The sequence below is a fragment of the Canis aureus genome, chromosome 27 (genome assembly GCF_053574225.1).
Source record: "Canis aureus isolate CA01 chromosome 27, VMU_Caureus_v.1.0, whole genome shotgun sequence".
Classification (NCBI taxonomy): Eukaryota; Metazoa; Chordata; class Mammalia; order Carnivora; family Canidae; genus Canis; species Canis aureus.
Genome location: NC_135637.1, coordinates 4,412,600 through 4,427,798, shown reverse-complemented (window position 1 = coordinate 4,427,798; position 15,199 = coordinate 4,412,600). Strand labels below are relative to the sequence as shown.

Here is a 15,199-nt window from a genome sequence, read left to right as displayed (position 1 = left end):
CCCTGAGTGTGCCCCCGCGCCCTCCCCTGTGGAGCGCCTGTGTTTTGCCGGCTTGACCTTTGGTTCCGCCTGCCCTCCTCCCCCACCCGGGATAAGCTGACCGATCTGACTTGGTTCAGCCCCCGGGGTCAAGTTGCCAATCCATTGGAAGCCGGGAGACCTCAGGCAGATACCGGCTTTCTCTTAGAGGTAGTGTTCTTAGGGCTGGTTTCAATGTCTCTTAAAAACGAAGGGTGGAACGGGTCGCAGATGTGTTTCTTCTCAAATCAAACATGCTTTAGGTAATCCCCCTGGAGGGTGTTTAGCCACTTTGGGCAGAAGGGTCCTGGAATTGGGGATTTCTAAAGACGTTTGATTTGAAAAGGATGGCATTACATGGTGTAGGTTGTTTGCTCCCCTCCCATATTTTCAGTTCCCCTTTTCTTCCCCTCCTTGGGGTTTTTCTTTGTTGGTTGGTTTGGTTTTTTGCCGGCTTGGCAACTCTACTTCTGGGGCCTGGACTGAAAAGCAAACGATGACCTGCCATTTATCTGTGGAATAGTCTCTCTGAGTGAAGGAAGCCTGCCATTTGACTAAAGCTGGATTCTACAAAGCCCTGGAACATGACCGTAGGGATAACCTCTGAGCTGGCCAGAATGGACATGTTAATGACCAAATAGGCCTTTTTACATCCCTGACATTTCTGTTTGGAGTTAGATCTAGACAACAGTGACTCTTGAAGGGAGGGTTGCCAGATCAGGCCTGGACCTGACACCCACGCTCTGCTCAAACATGCTGTGCCTTTAAGTCCTAACTTCCATTGACCGATGTTGCCTGTGTTGTCAGGCAGCTCGCTTTTCCAAAGTGTTACTTGTGATAGTTGCTATTATTAAAGTTTGGTAAGCAATGGAGTCTGAGCTTTTTATACAGTTTTCCATATCATTCTGTATGTGATTGGAGTTAGGTTTTCCAAAACTAACGGGGAGCAAACGCTACACATGTACATGTACAATATTTTCAAATAATGATCTACATTTGTAAGTTAAGGAGGTTTACATCAAAGTAGAAATAATTTTGAAATTTAATAAAGTGCAATAACTTGGCTACTCTGGAATTTTGGCCTTTTTTCTTTTAATGTCTTTTTTTTTTTTAGTTACTTTTTCAGCGTCATTACAAAAGTCAGCATTAAAAAAAATCAGGCAGACTTTTGTTTGTCTGTGTTTGTTTTTGTTTTCACAGCCTTAAAGTCTGAGTGTTTCTAACTCACTCATTTACTATTTGATACTGCACATTGACAGCAGCTTCACTGAATCTTTGTGTCAAAAGCATAACAAAAAGTGCTCTTCTTATTCCTAATTTGGCTAAAGTGCCTATTGGTCCATGCAAGTAAACATGGATGTGTCTTAACATATGTTATTTCTGGGGGTATAAAGTTTAGAAGAAGATATTTATACTGCACCTTCTAATAGTTTTGCTCTGTTTCCAGTGAACCTCCTTAAACTGCATGTATATGTCACTGTTCCTTTGTATGTGTGTCTCTCTATCACATAACCCAGCACTTATTTCCTCAGCCAAGTGGCTAGGGGGCGAGCCTAGCCAAGATTTTACCTCCAATGGACGCAAGTTTCTTTGGTGAAGATCTCTCCTGAGAGTTCGGGACTAGCAGAAAGAAGCGAGGAAATTTCGACCGTTGGGTTCTTACGGATAGGTATTTATGTATTCGGTTTGTGTGAATGTAAGCTATGATATTTGACTTTTCAGAAATTTTTTTTTATTTTTTATTTTTTTGCAAATGGCATTGAATGGTTGACCAAACCATAAACGGTAAGCACTGCCAGTGAAGTGGGCACCATTTATGCTATTAAAGGATTGTTTACCTTTAATGATAAGTTTTATCATATTATACAAAGGAATTTAGACTTTGTTAAGATAACTTGAGATTAAAAGTAGGTGAGATATGACTAGCCAAATTAAATATAAATCTGAGAAGATTTTTTATGTTTGTTTTAATATTTTTATTTCTTTATTTTAATCGGTAAGTATGTATATAAAACATCACACACAAACCAACCTAGATGTTAACTTCTTTCCTTTGACCAGTGTGTTCATATTACAGATATGATGGGCGCGGTCACCTGCATGACCTTTCTGAGTACGATGCTGAGTATTCCACATGGAACCGAGATTACCAGCTCTCTGAAGAGGAGGCACGAATAGATGCCCTGTGTGATGAAGAGAGGTATTTAGCCTTGCATACGGACTTGCTTGAGGAGGAGGCAAGGCAAGGTACTGCTCAAGAAAAACTTACTTAAGCAACAAACTTTTTAAAATTTTTTAAGTATTTAAAATTTACTCCCATTCATTTTTTTATACTCACTCTTTCTGATATTATCTTGACAGTACCCAGTGGATTGGAAAAACAGGAGTCTTTGCGTTCTGAGAGGACCTCAGGATAGTTTATATATAGAGCCACAAAGAATTTTCCCAGCTTTTGAGGGCAGACTGGGATTTGAAAAAACAAAAACCAAACTCTTTAACTGTTCTTCTTTAACAGTATCGTATAAACTAAAATTGATGTTCTTGTCTTTGCCTTAACAATCTTTAATACAGTTCTTAATCCCCAAATTTCTCAGCAGGAAGAAATTTTCCACAAAAGACGTGTATTCTGCTATCTGTGGTAAACATGTACTGGCAAAAGTACATATTAATAGATGTGAGGTGTGAATTTTTAAAAAACATTTTTGCCTCAAAAAGAGGTTGAGAAAAGTGTGTTGTATGCTTTACTGATAGCTACAACTTTAGAAATATATAAAATTTTCTCAGTTAATTTCCATTTCTGTTAATAAAATTCTCATTTTTATTCAAGAGGAAGAATACAAGCGATTGAGCGAAGCACTGGCAGAGGATGGGAGCTATAATGCAGTGGGATTCACTTATGGTAGTGATTATTATGACCCCTCGGAACCAACAGAGGAGGAGGAGCCTTCTAAACAGAGAGGTAAGGGAGGAAAGCTGCCCAACAGTGACATACTGTTGGAGGTATACTGCATACATAACAGTGGCATCTTCAGATTATAAGTGTGGACATTAAGTAATTGTAATGTTGCTGTACACAGAGCATTAGCAATACTCCTTAGGGTAGAACAAAGCTGGATATTAGAAAACAAAGTGTTTGTGGAGGTGGAAATTGAATGCAGGCTGTTATCTGCCTTTCATTTATTTCTCTTTAACTTGGATAACTGGAAATTACTGTGGGTTCTTTGTTTCTTAGCTGGTAATATGTGCATTGATGTCTATGGTAATTTGTTCTTGGGGCATTGAGAAGATAGGTGTTAACTACCCTCGTGTGAACCTGATTCTTCACATCCTCTCCACAACTAAAATAAAGACAGGGCTCAGTAGAAGGACGCCTTTGGGGTCACCTGCTGCTCAACAGAAGAGCACAAGACGTCGTCCCACTTAGGCTTTGTAGGAGCCGTGACATGCACCGTGTCGTACGGTAATATTTATATAAAATTGAAGATTTTAAATTCTTCTCTGGATCGACTCTAGAAACCTTGAATGTGGAAAAAAAAAGTAGTGCTCCCAAAGTATCTGTGTAGTGCAGGAACGAATATTCTTAGTCACTTTGGTAAGCTCTGAGAGCACCATTATTATAACCTTGCATAATGATCAGACATTAACTATCAATAATGATAACACGAACCAAAAACTTCAAGGCTAGAGCACTACACTCAGGCATTCTGTTTAAGGGGAAGGAGAACTTTATGGGGCACCTGGTTGGCTCAATTGGTAGAGCACATAGTCATGTGATCTCAGTCTTGATCTCAGGGTCATGGGTTGTAGCTGTACGTTGGGTGTGGAGCTAACTTAAATAAAAATATTAAAGGGAAAGAGAACTTTAGAAACTATTCAGATGTTTAAAATATTAAACTAAAGTCACACATACAGGGATTTCATTTTAGAGCTAACACTCCGTTATTTGGGACTTAATTGGTTTCTCCTTAAGTTGCAGACTGGGCAGGTGTCACCTTGACAGGATGTAGGACAGTCTTGGCAGGGGCTTCCTTGTTGTCCTTCCCCTCCTCCTGCTCCTTAGGTCGTGGGCAGACATCCCTGCTGTGAAGCTCTGTCCCAGGAACTTGTGAAAAGACTTCTCAAATGTCATTGGAACTATGTTCAGTTAAAGCCTCATTAAGGCATTTCACACCTTCAGAAGTTAGGACTCAGTGGAGATGTTCTTGCAGGTCCAGCCAGTAAGCACTCCTTCCTTTATCCACAGTGAGTCACCCATGTTAGGGTTCTGGATAGTTTAGAGTCTGTTGTCTAAACAACCACGTACATTATGTCTGTTTTATTTTATTTTTTTTATTTTTTTATTTTTTTAAAGATTTTATTTATTTATTCATGAGAGACAGAGAGAGAGAGAGAGAGAGAAGCAGAGACACAGGCAGAGGGAGAAGCAGGCTCCATGCAGGGAGCCCGATGTGGGACTCGATCCCAAGACTCCAGGACCATGCCCTGCGCGGAAGGCAGGCGCTAAACCGCTGAGCCACCCAGGGATTCCCCCATTATGTCTGTTTTAAATATGTAGTATTTTTGATCAGAAGGAAGGAATACATACTAGAACTTTGTACGTGAATCATTGAAATTTTTAAAGGCCAGATGTCTTTTGCAAGATAGAGTGATAATCTTTGGGAAAATCTTAGTATTAGTTTCTTAAGAATGTTAAGATAAGGGATCAGCAGACTACCACTGTAGGCCCAACCAGCAGGTTTTTGTAAATGAAGTTTCACAGATGCACAGCCACACTCATTTGTTCACACAGTGTCTGTGCAGCCTTTGTGGCTCAACAGCAGAATTGAATAGTTGGCCCAAAGGCATTGTGGCCAGAGATGCTTACCGTCTGGCCTTGTCCATTGTCCAGAAAGTTGCCAACTTGTTACATGTGTCACAGTGTCTCAGTGTAATTAAACTTTGTCATAATTACTGCACTTTAAGAATTTCAATGTGACTTAGTTTCTCTTTGAAGTTTTACTATGCTTTCTCTTTACCATAAAGTTCTCTTTATTGTTTTGTAACTTTTCTCTTCCTATAATCACATTCTCAGTATTTGGCTTTATATGCTGATAAATTTTTTTTTGAAGATTTATTTATTTGAGAGAGAAAAAAACATGAGCAAGGGAAGGGGCAGGAGGAGAGGGAGGATCTGAAGCAGACTCCCTGCTGAGTGTGGAATCCCAAAGTGGGGGTGGATCCCAGGACTCTGACCTGAGCTGAAAAGAAGAGCAGGACATTCAACTGACTGAGCCACCCAGGTGCCCTGCTGATTAATTTTTTTTTTTTTTTTTTAATAAAAGTTGGGCCCATGTGAAACTATGTCTTGGCTCATAACAGTTTATGCAAACTTCGATGAAATGCCACGTATATGTGTAAAACACATGTACACACATGCTTAGTCTTAGAAGTCAGTTTGGTGCCTAGTACACTAACAATAAAGTTTTACTTCAGTGTTGCATTACTTTAAAAAAAAAAAAAAAAAGGTTTTTTTGTTTTCCAGGGCCATCAACAGGTCTAAGTATTCCTTAATTTTCAAAGTTACTCTACTGTCTTGGCATGTTTGTACATTTTAAGCTTTGTATTTCAAGCAGGCAGTATGGTACCCCTGCATCTGTGAATCACCCCCTCTTCCTTTTGTATGTTAGAGTCTCTTGATTCTTTTTATCATTATTAAGTACCTTTTTTATGAAAAAAGAAAATTTGAATTTATATGAATTGCAGTGGTTGTATTTCGTTCTGTGCCACTAACAGCATCTTTTCTGTAAATTAAGGTGTGTGTAAGGATGGAGCAGCTGTGTATAACCCACCTGTTCCAAACAGCTCTTGATTTAGGCGCCTCTACTTCATGAGCAGCGTCACATTACAGAAAGGCTGTTTAAGAGAAAAATTGCCATCATTCTATCATTTTAGGGAGATACAGTAAAGTCGTACTTTCATACATACACGTTTGGCCCCACGCCCAAAGAGACTGAAATTCGAAGTTGCTACTTGATGTATTGTAAACTGATGTCTCTGGTGTCCTCTAGTCACACCTTGGCATTTGGTCACTGGAGCTGGACATTGGGGCTGCTGATCACAGGAAGCTGTTAGGCCCTACTGGATCCCTGGTTCTTAGGGGAGAGTAAGGGTGCATAAGCAGAAACAGGTGGGGCAGGGTTGAGTAATTGTTACTTAGCAGTAATATATAATCTGCCTGTATCTCATCAGATGAGAATACCCAGGTTTTCAGGTACAGTGAAACTTGCTTAGAATTCCTTCTGGCTTCGTGCAAGAATTAGGTTTGGTAGGAACCTTGAAAATTGTTCATCAGGAAACTACATACTTGGTGGAAACATTTGATGATTTAATGTTTACTTAATGTCATTTTTTTAACAGAAAAACTTAAGTAGATCTTGAAATGCTAGTTTTTTTGTACATTTTACTATGTCCTTGTAAGTAGATAATGACCTGCGTGATTGCAAGGTGATGTGCAGGTCCTGTCTAACAGCCAGCAGACAAGGCGTGTGTGGAATGAAGTGTTTATAAATGGAAATGGGAAAGAAACGTCTGATTATTTGTGGTAGGGAGGTGTAGTTTGTATGAATGGAGGAGTCCTGGCAGATATACTTAAGGACCTGACAACTTAATGGTGAAATTAGCCCACCATCTGGGGATTGAGCACCCGAGCTGTGCCTCCCCGCTGGCGATCCTGCAGAAACAGCTTGAGAGGGTCTTTGTGCAGGTTAAACATACATGCAGATCAAAGAGCTGGGGGCTGGGCACTGCTCACCATGGTCTAAGTGCCTGCTAGCAGGGCACATTGTAGGGAGACGCCCACTGCCAGGTCTCCTTTTTGGCGGCAGGTGGTAAAATCACTCACCTGGCATGTGCTAGAGTAGAAGAAAAGATGGGAAAGTGTTTGTAATGATGGGAAGGTGAAGAACCAGGTAATGCCACTTGCTGCTGTCCCTCCGTTGTTGCTCACTATGGGTGGCTGCCTTCATTCCTGCTCATTGTTATGAAGTTTTATCTTTTCTTTTTATACAGAAAAAAATGAGGCTGAAAACCTAGAGGAAAACGAAGAGCCTTTCATTGCCCCTTTGGGGCTGAATGTGCCGCCTGACGTGGAGCTGGTATGTATGCTTCCTGTTCACGGTATTGCTGTCGTTATCACTGGGTTGGGGCTCTACTTGTGCAAGAGCCCAGTCGTAGCTATGACAGCTTTGCAAGTTCGTAATGCTCTCAGATGATTTGTGGGGACAAAACCACACCTCACCCACTATTTTCCTCTTATGGGAGGAATTCCAGCAGAATCGGTAGACCAGAGCATCGGTGACTCAAGGATATGGCTCTCGGAGATCATAGGGTTGAGTGCCCACGTTTAGCAGCATGGAGAAACTGAATCCAAGTTAGCAGTGAGGACACTGTTAGCCACATTTAGGCATACAAACAGTCTTGATCAAGGCAGCATGGCTTTCAGGGCAATTGCTTTGTCCTGGTTTTGCCAGGGTGGCTTTTGTGGGCACCTACATTAAGTGTCTTAACCTTAGGTTTCCTTGGTAGTCTTTCACCGGGACTTCCTGGTCCTTGTGATTAAGGTCCAGCAGCATGTCCAGGCCACCCAGCACTCTGTGAAAACCTGGATGCGACTCCTCTTGGCCTGAGTGCTCTGCCACTAGAGCCTAGCATAGCTGAGTGGTTCATGCTCCCCTTGCACCAGTACTTGAGCTGCGTGAGGTTGAGGCTGAGTTCTGGGGGGGGGGGGGGGGGGGCTGTCTCCTACACTCCCCCACTGCACTAGCTGCTCTGTATCTCCAGTGTCATGTAATGCCCACAGTCCCCATATGATAGCTGCTAGGACCATCCTCCTTTCACAGGCCAGAAGAAGGGAAGACAGTGGCTCTGTGGGTGGCAGGCCAAAGCTCACGCCTGTGGCTGGGCCATTAAGCCTTCAGAGTCCCCGTGCTTCATGGAATGTTTGCATGTTTCTTGGGGACAAGTAGAGTATTTGTGTTGCACATGCACACTCAGGCAGGGGGAGATGTTGGCCCTTGGTGTGGTTCACCTGTGGTGTCTTCCTAACTGAATTTCCAGGGCCACGGATTGGGCGGGGGGGGGGGGGGGGCGGGGAGGCACTCGTGGAAAGAGCCTCCACCCTGTTTGCATTTATACCCTCACACCTCTCCTTCCTTCACTTTCTCTTTGTGCAAGTACACTTAAGAATGTCTGGGTATTGCTGGAAATTATTTACTGCTTATATATGCTTCCCCATTTCTAGCATTCAGTTAAATCTGAGGGTGGCATCTGAGCATTTGATATTCTAAGACTTGTGCTAATATACTTTCAGTGTGTTGTTCAGAGTTATATTCCTACTTGTTCTGGAATGCGCGCGCTATTTAGTCTACATGAGAGACCCATTAAAATCGGGTTGCTCGGGGCAGCCCCGGTGGCGGTGGCGCAGCGGTTTAGCACCGCCTACAGCCCAGAGCGTGATCCTGGAGACCCTGGATTGAGTCCCACGTCAGGCTCTCTGTATGATGCCTGCTTCTCCCTCTGCCTGTGTCTCTGCCTCTCTCTCTGTCTCTATAAATAAATAAAATCTTAAAAAAAAATCGGGTTGCTCCCTTACCTATATTTAATGTTAAAAGTTTTTATTTAAGGTTAACTATATAGAATCTTATCTATTTTTATGTGAAAATTATTTTTAAACTTTTATGCAGATAAAAACATGGAAGTATAATAGACTTTATTGCATTGTTTACTTTCTATTAAAATATTTAATGGCTGTGTATTCTCAGCCAGAGAATCACTAGAGTGTTTAATGGTCTGCCGGAGCTAAAAATAGTCACTAACCATTGGAGAGCAAAATAGTAATTTGCTTTCTTAATGTTAAAGAGTTTCTTGTGATACTATTACAGAGCGGCCTCTTGAGTAGGAAATTGTCTGATTATGTGGAAACTGTCTGAATGCCTGTTGGGGCGCTGGTGTGCAGGCTTCTTTCCTTTGTGCTGTTGTCAGAGCTTGGGGGCAGCAGTTCCTTGTCTATGATTGACAGAGCGATGTCTGTTATGGTGGGGGTATAGAACACAGGGGTGCTTGCCTGAGGACTTTCATGTTGGTGATTAGATGCTGAAATTGCTGGCTTGTAGGTAGAGGGGGGATTGCTGCCTCCATGTGCAGGGGTTGCCCTCACTCGGTAAAGAAAGCAGGCACCTTAGGGAATTCTTGATGTTTAAACTAGGCTTTTGGCTTAGAGCCTGGTGATTACAGGTCTGTGGGGTTTGTGTGAAGAGTACAGAGTAGTTAGAAATCATGGCACTCGGGGAGGATGTTGGCAGGTGCTAGAGATGGGGCACCGCTGGTGCCGTCCTCCTCGATAAGACCCCAGCAGCTCTCCTGACTCCATATCCCACTGGACCCTTCAAGTAACCTCACAGCTTTGTTTTAGCTTTTCACAGTAATTCTGTGTATGTTTTCTTGTTTCACAAGAAGTAAGGACCTGTCCTCCCTGTGTAGCCTGGCATCATTTGTCCCAGCATTGTATTTTCAGCCATCTGTTCTCTTCTCAGGCACCTGGATGCCCGTCTTGGTCACCTCCTGAGTTCTACATACACATTTCTGAGTGTCCCATTTCTGGGTGTCCTGTGCTCTGTGCCAGTTTGTGTTATGTTGTATTGGCATCCTCACACCTGGTGCATACCTGGAGTACCACTAGGAAGGTGGAGGAAGTGTCACTCGGCCCCCAAGCCACCGCAGGTGCACCCTGTCTGGTCAGCCATGGGACTGGAAGTGCTGCTGCCCCATAGACCCTATTAGAAGTTTTTCTGAGGGAAACATGCTCAATTGAACACACTTGATGAACCAAAGGAAAAGCAGGGAAAGATTCAGTGTGTGATTGCCATCGTGGCAACATTTCTGTCTCTTGGATTAGTAACACCACACAGGTTTGCTGAATGAGTGCTGTGTACCAGGCCCTGTGCACGGTGCTCTGCTTCTGTTCTCGCTTAGTCCTCATAGTACCTAAAGGAGCAGGTGCCCTCCTTGAGGTTTAGAGAGGGCAGAGTAGTTGCCCAGGGTAAGCACGTGAGGCCTGCAGCTCCAGCCCGGGCCTGGCTCCAGAGCTCTAAGCCACAGAGTTAGGCCTGACTGATTGTTAATCAGATTAGAGTGTTATTTTCATCATAATTAAGAGGTTCTGTTGCCAGGGTTTGGAGGTGGGAAGCAAAAAGAAATGTTACTTATTTCTGCATTCCTGTGGAGTTCTTGCCTCCTCTTTGGGGACTCGGAAGGACATCACCTGTGTGATGAGCATGTCCTGCGTGTGCCATGCATGCTTGTTCTCTAGACGCCTTGCCTTTTAACATCTCTTTGCTTGCAGGATGCAGATCATATTTATGGAGTCAACGTGTATCACTGTATCCCATTGTAGCACCAGGATTTTGAATTTTGTTTTGGAACTCCCTTCCCACCCCTAAGATTTTAAAAATATTTTCCTGTTTCCTACTGTTGTTTATTGTTGTTGTTTTTTTTTTTTTTTCTTTCTTTACTATTGAATTGTGACTTGATGTGATATTTATTTTGGGCTGTGTGTGAAGTGGGTATTTAATCTCTCCTCCCCTGATCATGGTGGAGGAGAGGGCCGGCCCACCTACTCCAGTTGTTCCTCGCTCATTCACCCTGCGCCACCCTGTCCTGCCCCCTCCCGCCTCTGGGGTCTGAGCTCCAGCATTTTCCAGAGCTCTGAAGAGACCTTAGATTGGAGTGGGCTTTCTCACCTCCTACACTATTCTCCCATTTCCCAGCATCTACACAGGTTTTAGAGCTGTGTCAGTGTAATTTGGGAGGACCGAGGAGGCATTAGTCTGCCTTGGGCTCAGTCACTTTCTTAAACCAAGGTTTCCCTGTGTAAGTAAGCCAAGCGTTGCCCCCTTATCATCAGTCTTTCTAACATGTGTATATATGTATATGTCCTTGAAGTGTCACTTTATAGTGGGGATAAGCGTGATAGTAAATAGAAAAAAATCTATGTAAAAGTCGTGTGATTTAAAAAAAAAAAAAAAAGTCGTGTGATTAAGAGCAAACACTCTTTCCACAGCAGGTGCTTGTATGTTATCCACTTGCTCTGGGAGCAGGTCCAGAAGTATACTCGTCACGTGTTCTGTTTCTCCATGGTAACCAATGCTTTGGAGCTGCTTTTTAGCATTGATGTTGTATCATAAATAGGCCTCCTTTTAGATTTTAAACCAGCAGGTTAGTTTGGTCAGCAGAGAATGCCTGTCATGGAGTGATTTTAGTTTCCTTTTAAGGTCACTATTCTGAATTCACTGTTAATGATTGATGTGTGCCTGAACACAGTTTCAAAGATTAATCTTGCTCTTAGCCTGAGCCATTGAAAATCTGCCTCAGGATCCATACTCCAGGCACAGTGGGCCTTTGATGTAGAATCTAGTTTATTTTGGGATCAGTAAATTTTTGGAGCGGGGAGAGGGGAATCAGTAAATAACTTTAATTGTATGTACTTATCGTATTTTAGTGTGAAGGACTTTATTCAGGAATTAAATTTGAGAATTAAGGTGTTTATATTTTATGAGGGATATGGTTCTGGAATTACAGAAAGCATTGTGAATATTTAACCACCCATTTTTAATGAATAATTTCCCACTTTATTTGCCTGTAATTTCCAAGTGTTAATCACTTCGTTATTACTAAAGGCATTTTTCGGAGCATGGCTTCCAGTGTCTGGTCTGACAGGCTCGATTTGTGGGTGGGAAGTGCCAAGCATGTCATGTAGTGGAAGTAAGCAGCAGCATGGACAGGAAACCAGCAGGGTCTGATTCCTGTGGTAACCTCACTTGGAGCCAGTGCTATGATTCACTCTGTTCCTGTGAGCAAGCCCCTCCCTGTTCTGGCCAGACCACACCCACCTGGTGTGGAGGTGAGTTAGGGGGAGGAGCAGGTGAGAGCAGGTGGCTTTCCTCAGATGTCCAAAAAGGCTATTTTCCAAGCTATGAAAACTAGTCCCAGCTAAGAAGGAAAGAGGAATGATGTGTAGACCATTGAGAAACTAGGTGAACATGTACCCCCTCCCTAGAAAAATGCAGATGTACCTAATTTGCATACAGCTTCTGAGGGTTCACAGCCTCCAGCCACATCACAGAACCTTGTTAAGGACTCGTGTTAACATGGAGGTACAGTGACTTGGTGTAAAAAAGATTGCCTCAAGTCGGTTCTGCTCAAAGCTGCAGTGCCCGGCCTTGGTCTGTGAATTTTCTTGCCATAAAATACTGCAGAATCCAAAAATAGACCCAAGTGTCTTGGAACCAGGGGCTATCCCAAGGTCTGTTCAAACTGGGCTATTCTAATTGAAATGTTTCTCTCTCTTTCTCTCTTTTTTAAAGATTCTCCTCACTTATTTGAGAAAGAGAAAGCCCAGGTAGGTGGTGAGCAGAGGGAGAGACACAAACATAACTCCCCAGTGTGGGGGGCCCAACGCAGGGCTCAATCCCAGGACCCCTGAGATCATGACCTGAGCCAAAAATCGAGAGTCCACTGCTTAACCAACTGAGCCATTCAGGCAGGCACCCCTTGAAATGACTATTTCATATAGTCAACAGTAAAATCAGAATATTTTTCTGTGTTTTAAGTCATGTGGCCAGTGGAAAAGAGGAAAAATTGATCACGTGAATGTGTGTGTTTTTTCATAGCCACCAACAGCCAAAATGCATGCTATCATTGAGCGCACAGCCAATTTCGTGTGCAAACAGGGAGCACAGTTTGAAATAATGCTGAAAGCCAAGCAGGCCCGAAACTCTCAGTTCGACTTTCTACGTTTTGATCACTACCTCAACCCCTACTACAAATTCATCCAGAAAGCCATGAAAGAAGGACGCTATACGGTGCTGGCAGAAAACAGAAACGAAGAAAAAAAGAGTATGTGAGACTGTGTGTCCTGTGTGGACGCAGGGCCTGTGCAGGATAGCCTCGGGGAGGGGATAGCCTGCACTGCAGGACTTCCAGAATGCTCATGCAGCCCCATCACTACATCATGCTAATTAACCCTGCTGGTGCACCCAGAGGATGGGTAAAGCTCTTCCTGAGTGAGTCTGGAAAGTACACCAGATTCTTAATTAATATTTCCAGAGAGAGTGAAATGGAATTAAATATTGATGGTATCAGAACATAATCCTCTGGCTTAGAAATTTTTCCTCTCATTTTGGCTGTTTACCATTTCCTGGAGAAAAGAATAATCTCCTGCTCCGTGGGATGGGTGCAGTGGTCCATGCATGTGGATTTAGGGCCAGGGTTAAATACATGTGCACAAAAATGGAACAGTTAATTTCTCTCTACCTCTTTTATTCATTTCTACATTCAGGTTGTTTTTATTAAATATCTAAATTTGGAATTCTTACTACAAAGGCCAGTGAATGTTTTTGAATAATGTGCAGGGACGACAGTTTGCAGTACCTGCTGTTGATTTTTTTTCTTTTGAGCTGAAACCTGATTTTTCAAATCATTTGTACAAATCTTGCTTACAGATCTCATTTTCTCCATATGTTCGTTTTTTAAACTATCTGTTCTCATTGTCTACCTTTCATCAGTCAGGACTTTTGCCCTTTTTCTAAACAGTTAAAACACAGTGGTTCCAGACTAGGGGTGCCAGAAGGGTGTGCTGGTCGGGTGGAGGGCACGCGCGTTTTTGTGGCCCCTGCTTTCTGCTGAGCGCCTTGGGCCACTGTGCCCGGGAGCTGTTTTCCAGAGGTGCCTTTGGGGCAGATAACCACCAAGTGGTAATCTGCAGCCCTGCCTTTGTCTGCTTCTCAGTATTTACATCATGTATTTGTGCCCTCTCTCTCCCCCACACCAGAATCTTGAAACACGCTTTTGCTTTCCAGAGTCGGGGGTCAGCTCTGATGATGATGATGATGAAGAAGATGGAAGTTACCTGCACCCGTCTCTTTTTGCTTCCAAGAAGTGTAATCGCCTGGAGGAGCTGATGAAGGTTTTGATTCTCTGTGTTTTTTATGCTGTAACAAAACTTCTGCTAATCTAGTTTTGGGAAATCTTTAAGCAGCCATTCTTTTGTATCTTATCACTGACATCTGTTGTGCATTTTCGTTGTTGACTTGGTGACTGACACTTTTATTGGTGACAGTTTAGTCCTGCCCAGCCTTCCTTCCTTTCCTGAGTGGTTACTAGGAAGATGGAAGCCATCTATCTATTCACTCACTTCCTCTGGGAGTGGAGTACAGCACAGTAGTGCAGGCCTTTTGTGTGTGTGTGCCAAGGGTTTCCTGGAGCATGTCCACCGTGCCCTGATATACCATGTTCTGTGGTTGAGTTGAGCCTTCTTGGCCACAAGCATTCTCTGTGACTCAGAGAACGGGAATGGTGTGATCATGATACTCTCTGTCTGCAGCCTTTGAAGGTGGTGGACCCAGATCACCCCCTGGCCATGCTGGTCCGTAAAGCCCAGGCTGACAGCCCCGCTCCTACCCCTGCCACAGCAGACGGCACTGCGCAACCCTCCCAGGTGGAGTACGCCACGGACTGTGAGTACCTCTCTGTGCGTCTCCTGGCCTGCAACCAGCTGTAGAGCTCAGCCAGCCGGGCAGCGTGATGGGTATACATGCAGTGCGGGTCTGCTAGAGGTGCTGGGGGGACTCGATCCCTCAGGTCTTCGTGTTTAGTCATCTTCGGCGTGTGGCCTCATCCTTTAGCTTGTTACCTAATGTTGACAAATGGCTGCTCTGTCTCCAACACCAGCTGTGCCTTCCAGGAAGGATAAAGAAGGGCAAAGGCAGAAAGCAGACTGTGCTCATGACTTTGCCCTTCTTCGAAGGACTCCCCCTTCCCCCCACCCAAGAAGCTATGCCTGGTGCCTCCCTATAACCCTCACAGAAAGGATGGTGTTGTGTGGTCCACCTGGCCTGCACTGGGGACTGGAATTGGCCATGTTGCAGCCCTAACCAGAGTCAAGTTCTGTTAAGAAGCACAAGGAGAGCAGACTTTGGTTGGCTTGGGGTGCTGTCATGGTTGCTTTCCCGCAAAGGCCACAGCTCAAGCTAGCATGTGACATGCACCGTGGAATCACAACTGATTACACTTCTTGCCTTTTCTGGTTGATTGCTAGCCTTTTGTATTTTTAATCACTGAAAGATTATGGACAGAAGGTAAATCTTGA

The 15,199-nt window shown here is 43.6% G+C and overlaps 1 protein-coding gene across 3 annotated transcripts in view; it reads left to right on the top strand.

The window, feature by feature from the left end:
• SFSWAP (splicing factor SWAP) overlaps nt 1-15,199 on the top strand; it is a 69,933-nt gene that overhangs the window by 762 nt on the left and 53,972 nt on the right. For 2 of the 3 annotated variants that reach the window (XM_077875199.1, XM_077875198.1), the window contains exons 2-7: nt 2,096-2,265; nt 2,846-2,977; nt 7,066-7,151; nt 12,723-12,948; nt 13,911-14,017; nt 14,435-14,567. In XM_077875199.1, the coding sequence (XP_077731325.1) occupies nt 2,096-2,265; nt 2,846-2,977; nt 7,066-7,151; nt 12,723-12,948; nt 13,911-14,017; nt 14,435-14,567 (854 nt within the window). The remainder of the gene's footprint in view (nt 1-2,095; nt 2,266-2,845; nt 2,978-7,065; nt 7,152-12,722; nt 12,949-13,910; nt 14,018-14,434; nt 14,568-15,199) is intronic. The other variant, XM_077875200.1, reaches the window with a different exon arrangement.